The sequence below is a fragment of the Drosophila teissieri genome, chromosome 2R (genome assembly GCF_016746235.2).
Source record: "Drosophila teissieri strain GT53w chromosome 2R, Prin_Dtei_1.1, whole genome shotgun sequence".
NCBI classification, from domain to species: Eukaryota; Metazoa; Arthropoda; class Insecta; order Diptera; family Drosophilidae; genus Drosophila; species Drosophila teissieri.
The window spans coordinates 23,061,395-23,080,667 of NC_053030.1; the positions used below are offsets into that span (position 1 = coordinate 23,061,395).

Below are 19,273 nucleotides of genomic sequence, written 5' to 3' on the forward strand. Positions count from 1 at the left end.
GGCATTTTTCAAAAATTCGAAATCCAAAAGCTTTACGTATCGTGGTTACTGATCGTTGCGAAATTATCCCATTTCTCCATAATGTTAACTTAACATACACAAAGCTTCCAACAGAGAACTATCACTTCTACCAGGGATGCGAGCAGGTGTCATCGACGGCAATCGAGTTTTCTAATTTCAGAGTTTTCTTTTCGTCCGTCGTGTGTGCGTGTTGCCTCTTGCCTTCGAGTTGGCGTTGCGAAAATTCCCCTTATTTGATTGATTTTGCTAACGAGGTAATCCAACAGAGCAAACCAACCGAGGCATCCGAGAAACCCCAGGAGATTTATCCGAAAGCAATCGTTACACGTCCATTTCCAAGTGCCCTTGGCAACAAGTAATTTCCCCCCTCCATTCACGGCAAAATCTCTAGTGAAATGCAGAACGGAAAGCCGAGATCGGCGGCCAGGCCGTCGTACCACCGCCGTCCCAGATCCGGAGTGGCCAGCACTCCCACTGATAACTCTTCTGTCAAGCCGGAGGCCACGGACAACCACACGGGCAACGACGACAACGCCTGCGTGGTGTGCTTCAAGAACGTGGAAATCTACTCCATCGGCGACTGTGATCACCCCGTGTGCTACGAGTGCTCCACTCGGATGAGGGTCCTTTGCCAGCAGAACGAGTGCCCCATCTGCCGCCACGTCCTGTCCAAGGTAATTCTTGTGCTTGTGTAAAGGACGTCTTGCTCATTTGATTGCAACTTGCAGGTTTTGTTTACACTGGATAAGCTGCCGTATCGCGAACTGGAGGCCAATAACCGCTCTGATTTCTACAGCAAGAAGTACCGCATCGGCTTTTGCACCGCCGAGATTCAGCAGCAATTCTTCAAATTGCTAGACCATCCCTGCCCAAAGTAAATATACCTGGTCCGCCACTTGAGTTGCACAATTGGGGCTCACCCTTTCACGTTAAATTACAGATGCGATGCTCCTCCATACCGCACGTTCCAGGGCCTTCGCAACCATGTGCGCAGCGAGCACAGTCTGCTGTACTGTGACTTGTGCGTCGAGACCCTCAAGATCTTCACCTTCGAACGGAGGTGCTATACTCAGGCGGAGCTGCAGCTACACAACACCAAGGGCGATCCGGACAATCGGTCGCATCGCGGTCATCCGTTGTGTGAATACTGCAAGAAACGCTATTTGGACCGTGATGAGCTGTTTCGGCATTTGCGCCGCGAGCACTACTTCTGCCACTTCTGCGACGCCGACGGCTGCAATGAGTTCTACAATGATTATGCGGATCTGGCGGATCATTTCCGGGCAGAGCACTTTCTCTGCGAGGAGGGTAAGTGCGCCACCGAGCAGTTTGTCGGCGCTTTCCGCAACGAAATCGAGTACAAGGCCCACGTGGCCAACGTGCACGGCAAGTCGCTCAACAAGCAGCAGGCCAAGCAGACGCGCACCTTGCAGCTGGAGATTACTTTGGGGCCTCGTGGACGTAGCGGACAGACGGAGCAGGGCATAGCCAACATGAGAGCCAGGTAAGTGGAAAAGAATCCGATATGTAGAAGGCAAGCTTAGAATTTGATATTTTATAGGAATGATGAGCACAACGACTACCAGACCGATTTGCCTTCGAGTAGCCAGCGCCATGTGAGCATTGATGCTGGCAACGAAGAGCAGTTTCCCACATTGAGAGGCGCTTCCACAGCTCCCAGCGTATCCTTGGTGAGACCGCCGCCGCCCTCGATGCGCAATCTTAGTGGATCTTCGGGCCTTGCTCGGACCAAAGAAAACTTCCCGGCTCTGGGAGGGGGAAATAGCGGTGGTGTTGCTGGACCGACCAGCAGCAGCCTCGCCGCCCGGGCTGCTCAATCCCAGCATCCCGTGGCAGCTGTCTTTAAGAAACCAACAAGCGCGGCAAGTTCTGGCAGTCGAAGTGGGCCTGCCAGTAACGGAATGCTCCTGCATGTGTCAAATCGACCAGCAGCTGCGCCAAAGAAGGCAGCCGGACCGCAGCTAGACTTTCCTGCATTGCCGGGTAAGGGGAACAAGAAGAACCTGCGGGACCTAGAGGAGGATATGCTGCCTAGCGGATCTGCAGTGCCCATGGCGAACATCTCAGCTAAGCATCGGTCTCTGGCCGATGACTACGTGTCAGTGGCTAACCCGAGCACCTTCCAAAAGCTTCAAATGGTACAAAAGGAGGAGGACGAGGCCAAAGCGCGTCAGGCGGCTTTGAAGAAGAGTGCGCCCAAACTCACTGCGGCCGAATTCCCTAGTCTTGGACCGAGCGCCAGCGCCAGCGCGAGCAGGGCGACTGCTCCGAAGCCAGCCAGTGGATCTCCCTCATTGAACTGGTCAAAGCCAACTTCCGAGAAAAAGCAGCGTGAGCTGGAGAATCGCAAGGCTAAAGTGGCACCGGCCCCGGTTTTGCCGAGTCCAACATCTAGACCGGCTCCCAAGGCCAGCAATAACAATGTCCAAGAGCAGCAGACGAATAAAAAGGATAAGAAGCAAAAGGATAAAAAGAGCAATCAGGAGAATCAACCCAAAACGGGCAAACAGAAGGAAAGAAACAATAACAACGAACAAAAAGCCAATGGGGCTGCAACTACGCCAATACGTTCTCCGCCCGGTTTAGAATCTGGCGGATCGCTTAAACCACCACCAGGATTCGTGTCCAACGTGACTGTCAACTCGGTGGCCAAGCTGCCCAACAATCTCACGTTCACTAGTTCTTTGGGCGAGTCGTATAACATTGTACCTAGTCCCTACACGTACACTGATCCACCAGAAACCGGGATCAGAAATCAGGTAAGCAAACGTCGTTTACAATAACAAGACATGTACTTAGAAAGGGTTTGCTTTCCGTCTAGAAATTGGTTGATGAGGTTATGTCCTTACTCAAGACCCCAGAGGCACTGAACGAATTTCGGTTACTTTCGTCCAAGTTCCGGGACGGATCCTGTACTGGTCAAGCCTATTACGAGCACTGCCAGTGCGCCATGCTGAGCTCATTTTACAACCTGTTCCCGGAGCTGCTGGCAATGCTGCCAGACATAAGCAAGCAACAGGTAAGTCCTGTTCGAAAAACTACTTAAATAGATTAACTCCATTATATGGTCAATTTCCAGGAACTGTACCTAGTGCACAAACAACACCTGAACAACTTGTCGCCCGCTCAGCGCAAATCCGTGCCCACACTTGAAGTTTGCAAGGTATGCAAACAGATCCTCACCAGCGCCGACTTAAAGGGCCACCAGCAGGCGCATGAGCTAACCAAAAACTTTCCCGTACTCGGAAGCTCAGCTTCCAACACGCACCGCAACTGAGGCGGTGGGATCGTAGGACAACAAAAGCTTTATCCCTGTATATTTTCTATGTATATACCGTTTCAACCATCTAGAAGCCATGTCCCCAGGTCATGTTGTGAGTGGAAATCCGAAGAAGAACTAGCTGAACTATATCACCCCACAAAGCGCGACCCACGATGCCCTCTGTTCAATGTGACTTAGTCCAAACAGAAGCGTAGTGAGTCACCTGTTGGTCGGGGATGCGTTTTTAATATCTACGAGTTAGCTTGTGTCTAGCAAATGCCCGCAACCTAATAAAGTTCAAATCAATCACAATTGTTTCGTAATTTGTTTGCCTACCTTGTTCCCTTATCTAGTGACCACATATGGTGGCCGCATATCGGTTATCACCAAATGGAAATTGGTTGTACTTGGGTCGTATGGAGCAGATTTATTATCGGACATATGGAGCTCTTCTGCTCTTATCTTCGTTGCTTGGCAAGCTGTGGAGCGGTGTTTGGTAGCTGATTTTCTTATTTAAGAAATAAAATATTGCCGAGTAACGGTAAAACAGCTTTTGTCATATATGAAATTCGAGAAATTGGATTTCTCACGGAAAGTTATAATCATTTTTATAAAATAATTCACCTAAGTTTTTGAAGCAAGCTAGAATGCTATTACTCAGATAGTGGGAGTGCGAACATGAAAGTTCAACATTCTTTTTGGCATATTGACAAAAATGGGCAAATTATAAAATAAATAATAATGTTCAATAGTGTGGCTTGAAAACATAAGTTAACAAACTTGCGCTGTCTCTACATATGTCTCTGGAATCTGCATGGCTAATATCAACTTTTTAGCTTTTATAGTTGCTGAGGTTTCGACAATCATACAGTAGGACAGCCGGACATGGCCAGATCGACTCGGCTATTGATCCTGATCAATAATATATATACTTTATATGGTCAGAAACGCTTTCTTCTACCTGTTACATACTTTTCAACATACTTAATATACTCCACGAGTAATGGGTATTAAAAGCCAAAGGCGCGCACAGTCGCGTTAGTACATTTTAAGTAACATGGCCGGGATTAGAAAAATTAAACTACTATATAGCCTCGATTTAAGTCATTATTACGTAACACAAAAGTGTCTAATATCACATTTATGAATGGTTATAATATTACTTAAATTATTAATATAAAAATACATTCGAAAAGTTTATTTGCATGGCGCGACCTACGGTCACACTAAGCTCGCAAGCAACAATAACAATGGACCGGCGAGAGGATGCTCTGCTACAGGTAATAATATTAATTACCAAATATGAGTGGATATACTGGGGATATACTTTATAAATCCGTGCGCGACAGGCCCTCCAAACGAACGCCAGCGAGACAGAGCGCTGGGAAGCCTTCCAGCGCGACAATGAGAGCACCATCCGGAACTTGGACAAGTTCGCCCAGAATCTCAGCGTGGAGGTTATGGTGCCCATTGGACGAAAGGCGCTGATGCCCGGCGAGCTGATCCACACCAACGAGCTTCTGGTGGGCCACTACGAGGGCTACTTCTCCGCCTGCTCCGCCCACAAGGCCAAGGAGATCTGCCAGCACCGCCTGAAGCTGGCCGAGGAGCAGCTGGAAAAGCTGGCCGTCGAGAACGATCTGTGGCAGTAAGTAAATCAGTATACAGAAGCAGGGAAATTTAATGTCCACGCTCGTCCAACAGAAAAAAACTCAATACTCCGTTTGCGGAGGGAGCGGTTCCCAGTGGCGATCAAGTAGAAATAGTGGAGGATTTTAACGAGGAGTCCCACAACAAGTGGTTGGCAGAGCACAGAAAGCGAGTGCGTCAGCAAAAGCAGAAGGAACGCCTAGCACGAGAGGCGGAACCTCCAGAGAAAGATAATGAAGTGCTGAGAAAGCTAGAAGAGCGAGAAATGATGGAGGAACTAGGTCTGGATCCCGACAATATCGATGAAGGGCAGCTGCACCAAATGCTGAGTCACGAGCCTCAGAAATCTATTAACGAAAGTAGTCCTAAGTCCCTTACCCAGACAGAGGAGGAGGAACTCTGGAAAAAGCTGGAAGCCGAGGAGCAGCAGGAAGCCGCAGAGCTTAGCTCAGAAGCAGAAGAAAGCCTGCAAACAACGGACAAACTAGTGCGCCAGCTTATGTCCGGCGAAACAGAAACTCCGTCTTCCAAAAAACGTGTTGCAGGCATCAGTAGAACCGTGGAAGTTCAGGAAACCATATCAGAAGATGATGATGATGACGGTGACCAGGAGGAAGAGGTGCAAACCATACGAGAGCAGATGTGCCTGCTGCCCAACGAAGAGCGTGAGCCCTTCCTCAGAGCTCAACTGCAAGTACTTAAAGCGAAAATGAGGAAGATACAAAAGGTGAACTTTATTAGCGATGAGCTGATTCACTTGATGAATGTGGTGGTCATGCTAGAGGACGACCTACAGGACATGATATTTGAGCAGGAACTGGAGGCCAGCGAGGAAGAGGAGGTCGTTGAAGACAATCGTCTTCCAGAGGAGCCAAATGAAGAACTTGTTACTGTACCTGAAGCCAGCACAAATAAACGTCGCATTTCGTTTGCCCTTAGCGATGAAAAACTAGAATTCAGAAGGGAGGAGACCGTTGCCGAAATGTTGCCCAATGCGAAAAAGAAGTCGAGGGATATCGTCAAGCTAAATGCACCTGTTAAACCTGCAGGAAATCCACAACCAGTATCCATTAAAACAGAACGTCAAACAAACTTGGATATTATGCAAAAAGTAGAAAGAAACATTGAGTTTGTCAAGGAAAACCAGAGTGTCCAGGACTTCGATTTGCTCAATAGAATTATGGAGGAGTCTACGGGACTCATCAACACTTTACACATAGGTTTTACACATTCCGGTGCCATACCTTCGCCCAGAAGTGATCAAAGCGATGACATTCCTGGAAGCCCATCTGATTTCTATGATAAATATGAGAGGGAGCGGTCGCGGCTGAACGATTCTTTTCCTATTTATGTGAACGGGTTTGAGGGCGAGGAGCAAGTTAAAGTGCCCATAATGAGCGAAGCTTCTCGTGGATCGGCCTATGAGGATCCCAGAAGTCAGGTAAGGTCATATAATTTCGTCCAGAACTTAAGCTAATGTCCTAGCCTTGCAGTTCTCCAAGCCGAATTCTTCTGAGGGCGACACTACTGACCCTGAATCAACCACCAAGTCAATCCTACGAAATAAGTCCGCTGTGGACCTGGAGCCGCATAATGTTAACCAGCAGCCTAAGAAGGGCAGGAAGGGCCGAAAGCAGAAGAAAAAGGAGCGCACTCTGGACGACGACCTGCGCGACATGAGCGCCTACCAAAAGGTCATGCACGATCTCGTGGAGAAGGAGCCGACTGCTCCGGAACCTCTGCCCCCGGGCAAGTTCATCGACTCGCATGCGCCCAAGAAGAGGGTTAGCCGCTTCAAGGAGCAGCGAGCTCTTAACAAAACGTAGCGAAGAGTAAAACTTCAGCTAGATATTACTAGTATATTTGTTTAAGTTTAATGTGGATTTGTATTACAAACACAACGCAAACAATAAACAACTACTGGTGTGGTTTACATTCGATTTAAAATTAAACACTAGGTACTAGTCCGCTGAAACGGAATTTATTTTTAAAACATTTACATTTACATTAGGCTTCAATTTACATTAGATCGATCAGATTGAGAGTTTTTGATTCAAAAATGTACTGCGATTGAAGGACCTGGCCGCCCGCACATGTGCGATATCTTACAGGCTATTTTAAAGTACATATTAACAGCTAATACATACAGTACGAACCCTAAGCATAAGTGTAGTTGGATGCTCTACCCAAGGACACAGCCCATCGAGTTCATTCGTGGTCTACAGAGAAACTATTATGTCTTGAGTGTCTGGGCAGCAGGACCTCCAATGCGGTGTCTCATGGCCCTGTCTGGTGTTCACAGATGGTACAGAATTTCTACATGTCAAAGTCTTCCAGGCCGAGAAACTCCCTTTCCAGAGCGGCGCCCATCATGTTCCACTCGCCGTCGTCCTCGTCCTCTGGGTCTTTCTCGCTGTTAGAGTCGGAGCCAAGCTCCAGGTCGGAAGGCAGGTCTTCCCCTGAAACATTGATTAAATAATTATGTGTGAAAACAATTCAACACTTAATGACCGGACTGGTTACCTCGTCTAAACTTGGCGCTGGGCATCTCATCGTCATCATCCTCCTTCTCGTTATTGTCATCGGCCTCCTCATTCGAGCTAATGTCCACTTCCACCAGGTTCGGCGCTCCGATCATTATGTCCTCGCTTCGCGTGAAAAAGTCATGCGCTCTATTGGAATTATCATCTTCGCGCTTTCTCTTCAACAGCTTCTTGTCCATGGGTGGATTTTCTGTAATTAATAAAGATGATTTCGATTAAGGCAGGACACATGGTTTTATCAAGAAAAATACTTACCAAAATTTACAGGACCCTCGTCACTGGACGAGTCTGACTCAAAGAATGTTTCGTAGTCCTTATTCATGGACTCAATATCTGCGTTTGTGAAGACCAGCAGCGGATTTAGCGTTTCGCGAAAGTTTCCGCTCTGTTCCTCCTGCTGCTTGCTGCTCGATGGTGAGATCTCCGAACGCTCGCTGTAGTTGACCACGTGCTCGGGACTATGGCAATGAGCGGGTGGCTGGCGACCCTTGTTGCGCACTTTGCGGTCCAGGGGGAAGAGCTTCTCCTCCACATGCTCCCAGCGCTCGGCGCAGGTCCACAACCAATTCGCATTCACCACTTTGATGGCAGGCTCTTTTTTGGCGGCATTAACCTTGTAGGTGCCTGCGTTGACCGCCACTAGATGCGTTATCTCCTTGCCAATATTGGGCTTCACCTCAGCGCCCAGGCTCTTGGCTATGAAATACGCCCGCGACTGCTCGAGCTTCATCTGCGTGGGCACCAGGCCGGAGAACACCAGGTTCTTGCCTCGCAGAACTTCGCACCGAATCTTCGGAACGATGACCTTTAGATCGGGTATTTCCGTGGTCTCGTCGTAAATCGAGTAGAATCGCTTGTGAATGTTACGAAGTATAACCTCCAGATACAGCAGGTAGTCGTCGGGGTCCTCAATCTCTATCTGCTTTTGCCCCTCGAGCGGTACTCGTAAGCTGGGCGCCTTTGACGTGGTGGCCATATCCGCATCAGCAGATGGTTCCTTTTCCTCCGGTGAAGTAGTGGATGAGGCCACAACTTCGTTCTTTTCTGCCGGTGTGTGGTGCACCTCGGCTTTTGTGCTCTCCTTGGAATTATCATCAATAACAACAACGTCTTCGCCATCGCTAGCTGCTTTTTCAGCATCTGGTGAGCCAGATGAACTATCGTCTATGACCACAATATCCTCTGCATTGGTCTTGCCATTTAATTTGTCACTCTGCTCTTTGGGTGCTTCTGTAGCGCTTGAGGCGTTGGAAATCTCTGCATCCTTGGCATCGCCCTCTAGCTCGAACACGTCCACCGACTCCTCGTTTACATCGTCATCTTTGCTTGTGCTTGTGACGGTATTGTCACCCTTATCGGTATCTTCTGGTTTGACTTCGCTGCTGGATTCCGTCTTATCTTTGTCCTCATGCTTCTCGGTAATCTCTGCAACAAATGGAGATTTCGTTAGAAACATTAAAGACAGCTTGCTGGAGCACCCACCTTTGAAGTCAACGCCTTCGCCATCCAGTTCATGCTTGGACAAGCCCGGCGGCGCATTAATGTCCCCAGTGTGTTGAAAGAAGTGGTAAGGCTTAACCTGTATCAAATTGGAAGCCATGTTCCATACATCCTCGCGATCGTCTATGATGCACACCATGGAATCGCCATTCGGAAACAGAGCCCTGTAATTTACAATTTGTAGGTTATTCTGCAAAGTTGCTGCTTTCAGAGTTAGGAACGCACTTCAAATTGTCTGTCTTGCTGGTGGCGTTAAAGCACTCATCTCTAGACAGAATCCTGTGCGAGAAGAACTTGCCCTCCGGGTCCAGCAGCTGAGCAATCATGTGCGCGTAGTTGCGCGCACCAAAAGTGCAGATGTGCAGCTCGTACAGCTGGGACATGCGCTCCAGAAACTCCGCGGTGCCGGGGCGCAGGCGCGTGTGGTACCACGGGGAGTGCGGGCCGTACAGCTGGAAGTGGTAGATGCCCTTGATGTTGTCCGGCACGGTGTCGTTGGTGGTGTGGATCACTGTCTGATCGAGATCGACGAGCAGGACCAGCTTCCTGTCGGCCAGCAGGCGTCGGGTGTCGTCGTGTCCGAGCTTCTGGGCCAGCTTCTGGGTGACCTTAAGATCGGGCATGGTGTGCACCATGGGGACCGAGGCTTCGGAGGTCTGTCCCTGCGGGTTGAATGTTTAATTATTCGACTTTGAGGCGGGTGGAAATTCACTGCACTAACATTCTCGTTTTGACGCAAGTCGGCTCCGCAGTCCGCGCACATGTCCTTGATGACCGTGGTGTGTATGCACTCGGACAGCTCCAGAATGGCATCCCTAAAGAACAGGCTCGGTTAGTGTGTATACGGCTGTGACTGCATAATTGCATTCCCCCACGCCCACTCCCGCCCAACTGCCACCCCAAAACTCACCCCTTCGTTAGCAGCTCCCCTTCCTTGCGGAGCCGCTTCTTCACCACTCCGGCGCGCTGGGACTTGTACTTCTGGATGGCTCCATCCCCGCCCGGCTTTCCCGGTTTCGCGTCCTCGCCCACGGGCTGGTAAAGAAACAGGATTTGGGCCGCCGACACGAACTGTCCCTCGCGAACCCGCCATTTATTGATTACCGCTCTCGCCTCGTTCTCTCCCAGCGCAGCTCTCAAAACAATGATGCCGCCACCGCTGGCGTTGTTGTTGCTGTTGCCGCTGGCGCTGCTCTTGCCTCCGCTTCCTCCGTTTCCTCCGCCGCCGTCGTCGCCCTCGGCAGCTCCTGATGCGGCCACGCCCCCTGGCGCGCGGCTGGGCGTCGCGCCCTCCTCGTCCGCTATGTTCTGCATCGCTAGGCTTGCGTTTTTATATACAAATGATTTGTTTAAATCCCAGTGCCTTGTTATGTTTGCAATTTGTGTGAATATTGCGCGGTATTCGCATAAAAGCGCGGACAACTTTGGCCCTGGTTGCAAACAGCTGATGAAGTGCAAAAGGCGGCAAATCTTGGTAGAGTTTTCTTCGATTTGGTTAATTAATCTAGTTGATTAACAGTTGATTGATTAATGGTTCGGCTTACTTCACTGGTTTCTTTCAGTTTTGAGTGAAATTGCAAGTTATTCGTTCAAAATTCGCAGAAGCACTCCAACCCTGGCCAAGTCAGCTGCTTTGGAACACTGACCAACACTGTTCAAACGGCGGCAAACAATTTCAGCCGTATTTTGTTTATTAATCCTCGAAATGAGTGATAAAACCAAGGAAGATCTAAAGCGCAGTGCTCCGGAGGAGGAGGATGAGCCTCAGGAAACAGGAGTGTCAGCCGAGAAAGAGGCGGAAGCCGAGGAAGACGCCTGGATCGGGCCCATGCCGTCGGAGCAGAGTGCTCCCGCGCCGGCCAAGAAAAAGAAGGGTAAACATGAAGCCTTGCATTCAATGTGCTCACTGTAATTAATCAATAAATAGTCCTGCCCTATGAGCACATCTACCTGGAAAATCTGCCCAATGCCGAGAGCTACGAAAGAAGCTACATGCACCGCGATGTGATCACTCACTTGGTGTGCACGAAGACGGATTTCGTGGTGACCGCCAGTCTGGATGGGCACATCAAGTTCTGGAAAAAGGGCGAGCTGGGCATCGAGTTTGTCAAGCACTTCCGCAGCCACCTAGGTGGGTCATAACTTAAACAATATGTATTTCCTCGATTAACAACGCGTTTATTGTAGTTCCCATCAAATCACTGACCACCAATGACAGCGGAACGCTGCTCTGCTCGGCGGCCACGGATCAGACGGCCAAGGTTTTCGATGTGGTCAACTTCGACATGATCAACATCATCCGCTTGGGCTACACGCCGCAGTGCAGTGAGTGGATAAATGGGCCGGGAGATGCCGTTCAAGCACTGGCCATGTAAGTACCTATTCAGTTTCTAGAGATTAGGCTTCTGATTGCTCTTCTTCCAGCTCGGATTCGGAGAGCAGCCGCATACACATCTATGATGGACAAGGAGGCGGAGAAGCCATGCACACCCTGGAGACACTTCACTCGGCGCCTGTGGTGGCGATGTGCTTGAATGTGGCCATGGAGACCGTCATATCTGTCGATCGCAATGGCATTCTGGAGTACTGGCAAAACTCCAAGCACGACTACAAGTTTCCTCAGCGCCTGGTGAACTTTGACTCCAAACTAGACACAAGTAAAATCCGTTGATTAAGAATAGTAAACCTAAACTCAGCTGAAATATTAACCTTTCAGGCCTCTTTGAGTTTGCCAAGCAGAAGACCCAAGTCACGGGCTTGGCCGCCACGCCGGATGGAAAGCGGTTTGCCGCCATTTCCACGGATCGCAAGGTCCGCGTCTTTCAGTTTAACACGGGCAAGTTGATCCGGGTATTCGATGAAGCTCTATCTACATACACCCAAATGCAGCAGACGCAGCACGCCCTGCCCAACATGGAGTTTGGCAGAAGGTAAAATAGAATAAAATAGTTATCAAGACCTAACGTATACGTGTAAATTCCAGAATGGCGGCTGAACGGGATCTGGAGAAGACTGCCCAAAATGCGACGCTTAATATTTTATTTGACAGCACCGGCAACTTTTTACTCTACCCTACGATGCTGGGCATCAAGGTGATCAATGTGGTCACCAATCGCTGCGTCTCTATTCTAGGGAAAACCGACAACATTCGACCCCTCCAGGTGGCCATATTCCAGGGAAGAATTAAGAGACAAAAAGCAGCTATAACAATGGAGCAGGAGGCCAGTGAAAACCCCGCACTCCAAAATATCTTAAACGATCCCACAGCCTTTTGCACTGCCTACAAGTTAGTTCATGCCGCTTGTAAATTATGTCTACGGTGTATCATCAAGTCCATTCTATCACTTTTATTAGGAAAAGTCGCTTCTACTTGTATAGCCGAAGACTGCCCTCGGATCTGCAGGATGTCGATCGGGATATTTTCAACGAGAAGCCTTCGAAGGAGGACATTATTGCCGTGCCGGAAGCCTCAGGTATTTTAGTTTGGATTATCCCATTGAACTTTCCTAACTAACCACTAACATATTTCTATTGCACGCCAACAATATTTTAAGACGAAGGTTATTCCTATCTGGTATTTCAAGAACAATTAATTACAAAATGTTCAATCTATTCTAGTCGTGCAACGTATCTACGAGAACGTGGTGCTCCACACCACGAAAGGTGATATCCACATGAAGCTGTTCTTCAAGGAGGTTCCCAAAACGGTTGAGAACTTTTGTGTTCACGCGAAGAATGGGTATTATACAAACTTCAGGATAGTTTAAACTGTCCCATTGTAATCACATATTGTTATTAGGTACTACAATGGCCACATATTCCATCGCGTGATCAAGGGCTTCATGGTACAGACCGGCGATCCCACAGGAACGGGCACGGGCGGAAAATCCATTTGGGGCAGTGATTTCAAGGACGAGTTCGTGCCGAGCCTGAAGCACGATCGACCCTATACGGTCAGCATGGCCAACGCGGGTCCGAACACGAACGGCAGCCAGTTCTTCATTACAGTCCTGCCCACGGTGAGGATATACATTCAGTGATGATCAGTGATTGACCTGACTGACTAACCAATCTCCATTTGCAGCCTTGGCTCGACAACAAGCACACAGTTTTCGGAAGAGTTTACCGCGGCATGGAGGTGGTGCTCAACATTTGCAATTCCAAGGCGAACCCCAAGACGGACAAGCCCTACGACGACATTAAAATTATTTCAATACACTTAAGTAATTGAGCACAGGGCCTAAATAAAACTTTGAACGAAACTGGTTTTCAAATTCTTGGAGGAGCGCCAATGCGCCGCCAAGAATTTTGGTATTTTTTCGGAACTCGGTTTTTTGGTGTTTTCCCAGCGCGGCACACTAAACAGCTGGTTTGTTTCTTGCAGTCGGTGTTCCTTTTGTTTCGATGGTGCAATTAATATAAATTAGGACAGCTGGAACTCAAATGCCAATATTGCACGAATATTGCCGGAATTAGTTGTGCACTTAATAGTATTAGAGAGCAATTAGCTGTACTAAACTGTGATTACCGGAAATTAGAAGGTACTCCTTGCACTTTATGCGGGTTCTTGCAATCTAATACGATACGATACGATTTGTTTATGGCTGAGCAAAAAAACAAAGAACTCGGGGTTGACGAGTCATTTGTGCGTATCGGCAATCTATAACTGGCCATTATCTACCTATAACTCGCGCTGAATCTGCTCCAGATTTGAAAACTAGGTTTATTTACATTTGCAAGCAATGGTACATATATATTGTCTTCAATATGTACAGTCTAATGTGATTCTCCTTATTTCAGACATGAGCTAAGTGAAATAGAAGCGCTCGCCATGTCTAATATGGATCCAAGTGATGTCCGCAGTACCGCCCAGCTCATCCTGTCCAACGCTCGGCCGGGAAACAGCGCCTACAACATGCAGTATGATATGTGTGAGTAGCAATGGCTAGATCATATACCCCGTGAAAGCCATAACGATCTCCCACCGCCTGCAGCACGGGCACATTCCATTAACCTGATTACGGAGGACTTCTTGGCCGGTTACATGCAGGATGGCAGGATGTCCGTGGTTCGAAGGTTTTTCTGCCTCTTCGTCACATTCGACTTGGTCTTCGTTTCGTTGCTGTGGCTCATTTGCATTGTGGTAGGGGATGGAGGTATTCCAATGAGATTACGATGGGATTCATCATGCATTTCCTTCCCCAGATCAATGGAGACAATATATTCACTGCCTTCCACAAGCAAATCGTTGAGTACACCATCTACAAATCGCTCTTTGATGTTGTGGCCGTCGCTATCTGCCGATTTGTGGTGCTCATATTCTTCTACGCCGTATTGTACATCAATCACTGGTCCATCATAGCGGTATGGATTGCTTTCTTATCTCCAAGAAATTCATAAGAATTATCTCGAATATCTACCTATTTCCTCAGCTCTCTACAAGTGGGTCTTGCTTGTTCCTCATCTCCAAGGTGTTTGTGTTCGATGTAAGATAGAGAAACCAGCCACCTTAATGTACTCTTCGTTAATTTCGTACTCATCTTTCAGTGGCTGGACTCAAAGCAGCAGGTGTTTGAGGTAATCCTCATAATAACCTCGTTCATACTGGCTTGGGGAGAAGCCTGGTTCCTGGACTGTAGGGTTATTCCTCAAGAGCGACATGCCCAACACTATTTTCGAAGTAAGTTACGCAGACAGCTTCGGATCTCAAATTGCAAATTTATTGTGATTCTCTATTCAGCTATGACTTCAAATGATCGCACGCCCATGGATCAGCCTGCCATTTTGATTGAGCAAGAACGGCCTCCGCAAAGTGTAACTAATTTTTATTCACCCATGGACACGGCGCATCATTCAGACGAGGAGGATGAGTTGGTATGCTATTCATGAATGCGCATTTTTAAGTGTGTTCAGAATAAAAAAGTGAATCTAGTGACAATATAAAATGAAGAACGATCGATTTGTCACCACATCTCCAAAGAGTCTGCTCCAATGACATCGGTAGTTCTGGGAGATTTTTCCACTTTACTTATATTTCTTATGCGTTTGCATTTCAGGATGATGAGTACACACAAATGGGATTGGACTGCCTGCGAAAGGCCTACGAGATCATCGAGTCTAGTGACTGGAAGGTGGAAAAAGTTACCCAAAAAGGCGACACCATCCATAGCACCCAGCGCGACAAGATTGGAAAGATTTACAAGTTGACGGTAAGAAATGAGCAGTGATCAGGGATTATTTAATCTAATATGGTCACTTCACAGGCCCGCATCAAGTATCCTGCAAAGGCTCTGATGGAAGACCTGTTCTATCGCATTGAAGACTGTCCCAAGTGGAATCCTGCTCTTCTGGAGTCCAAAATAGTGCGCGTGAGTGGGCACCCTGCGTTCTGATTATAAACCTATGATAACATTGAGCATTTATCGCAGAAAATCAACTCCTACACCGATATTACCTATCAGGTATCTGTGGGCGGAGGAGGTGGCATGGTGAAGAGCCGTGACTTCGTGAACTTGCGGTCTTGCAGGCTCTTTTATAATGGTCAAATCTGCGATGACGACGAGACCGCCCAGCTCAGCAGCGATGATGGAAACAGCAGTCTTAATCGCTCTTGCGAGGGTAGTGTTAGTACCCTTTCCGATGGTGACTCAAACACCCCACTGCTGCCGAGTAGCGTGTCCAGTTGCAAGGCAACGTTTCCCAGTTCATCCAAGGGAGCCGCTTTGCCTTTCGACACTCTGGGCAACAGCTTGGGCGCCAAGAGCTTGGGTCCCATCGTGAACTTCGACGAGGAGCCACCGCCACTGGATCAGGACGAGTTCGAGGATGCTACGGACAAGGTCGACGGCGAAGCGAATAACATGACAAAACCAAATATACCCAGCGTGGGCAAAACCAAGGACAAGGTTTGGGTCACTTCGGCGATTAGTGTGCAATATGCAGCCGTTCCGCCTACCTCGAAATACACAAGGTTGGTTTGGTACTATGAAATTGGATGACAGTACACAATTATTACAGCTGACTCTTCAATTTTCAGGGGGCAGAACATTGTCAGTGGGTTTGCGTTTCGAGAAATCATTGGCAAGTCCGATAGCTGCATTTTGGAGTGGGTGCTTTGCCTAGACCTAAAAGGCTACATTCCGCGCTATGTCCTGGATGCAGTAAGTGCTCTTCAAATCCTACTTGTTCCTTGCTTATTTGATAACCATTTTCAGGCTCTCACCTCCTCCATGACCGATTACATTAGCCATCTGCGCAAGCACGTCAACGAACTGAGGCAGAGGGGGCGTGGCCGAGCCCCCAGGACCCACTAGGAAATCAGTAAAGCGTATTCTAATTTAAATCCCATTGTATCTCAAGCGAGGGCTGTCCGCAGCCAGGTATCTAATAGAAAAGTTGAAAAATTTCAATAATTTTGAAGCAGGAGAGCGAGTTCAGTGCTGTAAGTTTATTGAGTATTGTATGTATATGTATGGCATAAGTTCTATGTACCTATATGCACGGCTTACATTATAAATTTTATACATGACTTTTTTAACGTCCGGCATTTCCACATTCCACATTCAGTCGCACGAGCAGGCACAGCATCTGCCCACCTGCCGCTGGTGTGTTAGTCGTAGGCTCGAGATCAGTTCTTGGAGGCGGAGTCGTAGGGCGTGGTCCTATTTGCTGTCGTTCTGGGGAAACCACATGGGACACGCCTCCATGGCCACCTCGCAAACGGCGCTCATCTTGGCGCTGTCGTAGTCTGGAGAGGAATATGGATGTTTCGAAAACGAAATCTCTACCGGGATACGGATTTTCGGCTTACCCAGGCTGTTGCGTTTGCCGAAGATGCTGCCGTTGAACGGAGGCTTCCTGTAGGCTGCCTCACTGGAGCCCAAAAGTATGGCTGTGACCAGAATCGTGACCAGGAGCAGAGTGAGCGTGAATCGCAGAGCCATCTTGCAGTTTTCGGTGAGCGTTGTGGGCAGTGAGCGAAGGAAGGTCTGAGCACTGGAAGATGCCGGATGATTCTGTGGCAAAACAAGTCGAATCCCCGACTTTTATACTCGCCAACCGAGTAAAAGGATGCCGCCCGCCTAATCGAGTTAACGCGGAGTAATTGAAACTAGATTGCTTGGGGAAATCTTCGAGTGAGACCATAAAATGTAATTACATTCCACTTATGTACATTGCTGAGTTATGCTTAACCTAGGCTGCTTTTGCTGCGAAATGCGAAAGGGTTCACGTCTTGGCATTCCAGTCGAGCACCTTGTTGAACTCCTTCTCGCCGAATCCGATGGCCGCCGACTGCTCCAAGCAGCTGGTCTGGCGCTTCAGGTTGTCGATCATGTAGAGCTGCTTCTTGTACGCGTTGAGCAGGTCGCCCCGCTGGCGCTTTAGGGCCCGGATCCGGCCGTCCCGCAGCTTCAGTTCCTTCCGATGCGCCTCCAACTGGTCGCGCTGCTCCTCGCGCAGCAGCTTCAGCTCCTGGCGGGCCACGTCTGCGTCCTCCTGGACGCGCGACAGACGGTTCTCCAGGTTAATGGTCGTCTGCCTGGAAACCTTAGCATCCCGCTTCAGCTGCTCCAGCTCCCGCTGCTGGGTGATGAACTCGAGCTGGCGCTCCTTCTGGCGCCGGTTGGCATCCTCGCACTGCCGCTCGGCCCGCATCAGTTGCTCGGAGAGATGCTTGTTGGAACTGACCGTCTGGTCGCGCTGGTTCTCGGACTTGCGTTGCGCTTCCAAGGCGAGCTCCAGCTGCTCCTTCTGTCGGGTCAGCTCTCCGGCGTGGTGAGCATGATCCTCCTCCAGAATGGCCACCTTGGCCTTGAGGAATCTAAACGGCGCAAATTAGACTTGTAATATTTTACTTTGGGTTCCCCACTTACTTGATAAAGTTGTCCTTGGTGACCTGCTTCTTCAGCTGGCCATTGACGACAGTGGTGCTCTCCCGCTTCTGTGTGACCTCCACTTCGACAACATCCTGTTTCCGGGCCGCCTCCTCGGCGTCGACACGCAGCAGTTCGTCCAGGGAAGGACTCTCGCTGAAGTTTGGGTTCCGGTACTTGACAAACGTGGCCGTCTTGCTGCTCACATCCCGCGTGAAGGTGCTGAACTTGGACATTGTGCGGGTGGTGGGAGAGGTGGGTCCGGCAGCGGGCTTGGACTTGGCCAGCGGACCCGTATCGGGCAGCGGCGACCGGGCTGTGGGCACCACATCTCTGCCGGGTGAAGTTTTTGGTGCTATCTTTGTGGGCGCTGTGGGGACACCCTTCTTCCGGAGCAGGCTGCTCGGTCCCTTTTGCTTCTGGAAGGTGGCGTAACGCGGCACCGTCACCGCAGTGGATCCGGGTGACCCCTTTGCCGTATACATGGCTTCGACGGCTGGACTGAGGGTCAGGAGATTCAGCTCCTGGTTTATCTTGAAGAGTTCCTTCTCGCGGGACAGAAGCTCGGCCATTACGGTGGGTCGGTGCGGGGACAGTGGCTAGGTTTCTTGCAACAACGATTCTGATTTGATAAAAGACCTGAACAATCTACACACATTGAATTTTTCTCAGATGAAATTTGCTGGTAGCTCCACACGGCTATATCAAGGCTGACACTATAAATTCGCCTGAAGTAAATACATTCTCCGGACGCCAAACAGTGACAGTTACCCCGGGCTACGTAGTCCTGATTGCCGGTCGCCTTCTGGGAATCGGAATCGCGTTCTTCGGAAGTCCATGTCCTGTTGCTTTTTTATGGCTGTTTATGGGGTGGTTTTCGGTTTGTTCGATTGTCCCCCCGACGACTGTTAGTTGGACTTCCCCTCGGGAACTTTAAATTCCCCGGCCAGAGTGGGTGTTAGTAATTCACACACTAGATAGTCCATGACGTGGGCTGAATATGCTCCTCAAAATCCATTATTCAATTTATGGAAAACACCTTTAATGCCAAACAGTGGTAATTGAGGGATCTTTACCCACCCCAGTCCTCAGAAAATTCTCTCACGTCCTAAAAGAATAACTCGTGCACTTCATCCAAGTTTTCCCCACACCCCTAGGATCGAAAAAGAGGAACACGCATAATAATCATAAATATTGGGATAACTAAAGTATAAACAGAACAGCACAGAACTTCAAGGGAAATACGACCGAAAATAACAACAAGTCGGGGTTTCTTAGGTGTCACAGCTACCTGTACTCGCACCTGGAATCCCGAGGCTGCAAGGGCGCTGGGTTCACAGAATGTAGAGGCAAGTTCAAGATTTATGTGCCTGCCGAGTAAAACAAAAGAAGACAAACATGTG

General features: G+C 48.9%; 7 protein-coding genes across 9 annotated transcripts; 4 read left to right on the forward strand and 3 right to left on the reverse strand.

The window, feature by feature from the left end:
* The first annotated feature begins 160 nt into the window (after positions 1-160).
* LOC122612589 (E3 ubiquitin-protein ligase ZNF598) lies at positions 161-3,616 on the forward strand. The gene is made up of 6 exons (XM_043786303.1): positions 161-695; positions 750-895; positions 962-1,525; positions 1,583-2,801; positions 2,864-3,061; positions 3,122-3,616. Exons 1-6 carry the CDS (start codon positions 417-419, stop codon positions 3,317-3,319), a joined length of 2,604 nt encoding a protein of 867 aa, XP_043642238.1. The 5' UTR covers positions 161-416; the 3' UTR covers positions 3,320-3,616.
* Positions 3,617-4,499: 883 nt separating this feature from the next.
* LOC122613135 (unconventional prefoldin RPB5 interactor-like protein) lies at positions 4,500-6,887 on the forward strand. Its single transcript, XM_043787164.1, has 4 exons — positions 4,500-4,584; positions 4,654-4,952; positions 5,009-6,395; positions 6,448-6,887. The coding sequence occupies exons 1-4, from the start codon at positions 4,510-4,512 to the stop codon at positions 6,778-6,780; spliced, it is 2,094 nt and encodes a 697-aa protein (XP_043643099.1). The 5' UTR covers positions 4,500-4,509; the 3' UTR covers positions 6,781-6,887.
* On the reverse strand, positions 6,804-10,465 carry LOC122613134 (RNA polymerase II subunit A C-terminal domain phosphatase). The gene is made up of 7 exons (XM_043787163.1): positions 9,908-10,465; positions 9,719-9,812; positions 9,223-9,659; positions 8,980-9,161; positions 7,753-8,922; positions 7,478-7,687; positions 6,804-7,413 (listed from the first exon to the last, which is right to left on the reverse strand). Exons 1-7 carry the CDS (start codon positions 10,309-10,311, stop codon positions 7,271-7,273), a joined length of 2,640 nt encoding a protein of 879 aa, XP_043643098.1. The 5' UTR covers positions 10,312-10,465; the 3' UTR covers positions 6,804-7,270.
* A 169-nt stretch (positions 10,466-10,634) lies between these two features.
* LOC122613136 (peptidylprolyl isomerase domain and WD repeat-containing protein 1) lies at positions 10,635-13,259 on the forward strand. Of its 2 annotated transcripts, XM_043787165.1 has the most exons (10): positions 10,637-10,871; positions 10,925-11,128; positions 11,185-11,368; positions 11,422-11,654; positions 11,714-11,927; positions 11,981-12,283; positions 12,352-12,470; positions 12,616-12,736; positions 12,797-13,016; positions 13,082-13,259. In XM_043787165.1, exons 1-10 carry the CDS (start codon positions 10,703-10,705, stop codon positions 13,226-13,228), a joined length of 1,914 nt encoding a protein of 637 aa, XP_043643100.1. In that variant the 5' UTR covers positions 10,637-10,702; the 3' UTR covers positions 13,229-13,259. The 2 variants fall into 2 exon arrangements, 1 of the variants encoding a protein (XP_043643100.1); XR_006325669.1 differs by lacking the exon at positions 13,082-13,259 and having other exon boundaries at positions 10,635-10,871; positions 12,552-12,736; positions 12,797-12,937.
* A 110-nt stretch (positions 13,260-13,369) lies between these two features.
* LOC122615307 (steroidogenic acute regulatory protein-like) lies at positions 13,370-16,534 on the forward strand. Of its 2 annotated transcripts, none has more exons than XM_043790343.1 (12): positions 13,370-13,742; positions 13,798-13,928; positions 13,992-14,140; positions 14,203-14,361; positions 14,430-14,483; positions 14,545-14,677; positions 14,738-14,871; positions 15,054-15,206; positions 15,261-15,365; positions 15,426-15,967; positions 16,034-16,157; positions 16,212-16,534. In XM_043790343.1, exons 2-12 carry the CDS (start codon positions 13,829-13,831, stop codon positions 16,308-16,310), a joined length of 1,752 nt encoding a protein of 583 aa, XP_043646278.1. In that variant the 5' UTR covers positions 13,370-13,742; positions 13,798-13,828; the 3' UTR covers positions 16,311-16,534. The 2 variants fall into 2 exon arrangements, with proteins under 2 accessions (XP_043646278.1, XP_043646277.1); XM_043790342.1 differs by having other exon boundaries at positions 13,370-13,538.
* A 36-nt stretch (positions 16,535-16,570) lies between these two features.
* On the reverse strand, positions 16,571-16,975 carry LOC122614030 (neuropeptide SIFamide). Its single transcript, XM_043788484.1, has 2 exons — positions 16,808-16,975; positions 16,571-16,744 (listed from the first exon to the last, which is right to left on the reverse strand). Exons 1-2 carry the CDS (start codon positions 16,938-16,940, stop codon positions 16,659-16,661), a joined length of 219 nt encoding a protein of 72 aa, XP_043644419.1. The 5' UTR covers positions 16,941-16,975; the 3' UTR covers positions 16,571-16,658.
* Positions 16,976-17,116: 141 nt separating this feature from the next.
* LOC122615308 (testis-expressed protein 9) lies at positions 17,117-18,612 on the reverse strand. Its single transcript, XM_043790344.1, has 2 exons — positions 17,871-18,612; positions 17,117-17,818 (listed from the first exon to the last, which is right to left on the reverse strand). Exons 1-2 carry the CDS (start codon positions 18,440-18,442, stop codon positions 17,224-17,226), a joined length of 1,167 nt encoding a protein of 388 aa, XP_043646279.1. The 5' UTR covers positions 18,443-18,612; the 3' UTR covers positions 17,117-17,223.
* Between the last annotated feature and the right edge of the window lie 661 nt (positions 18,613-19,273).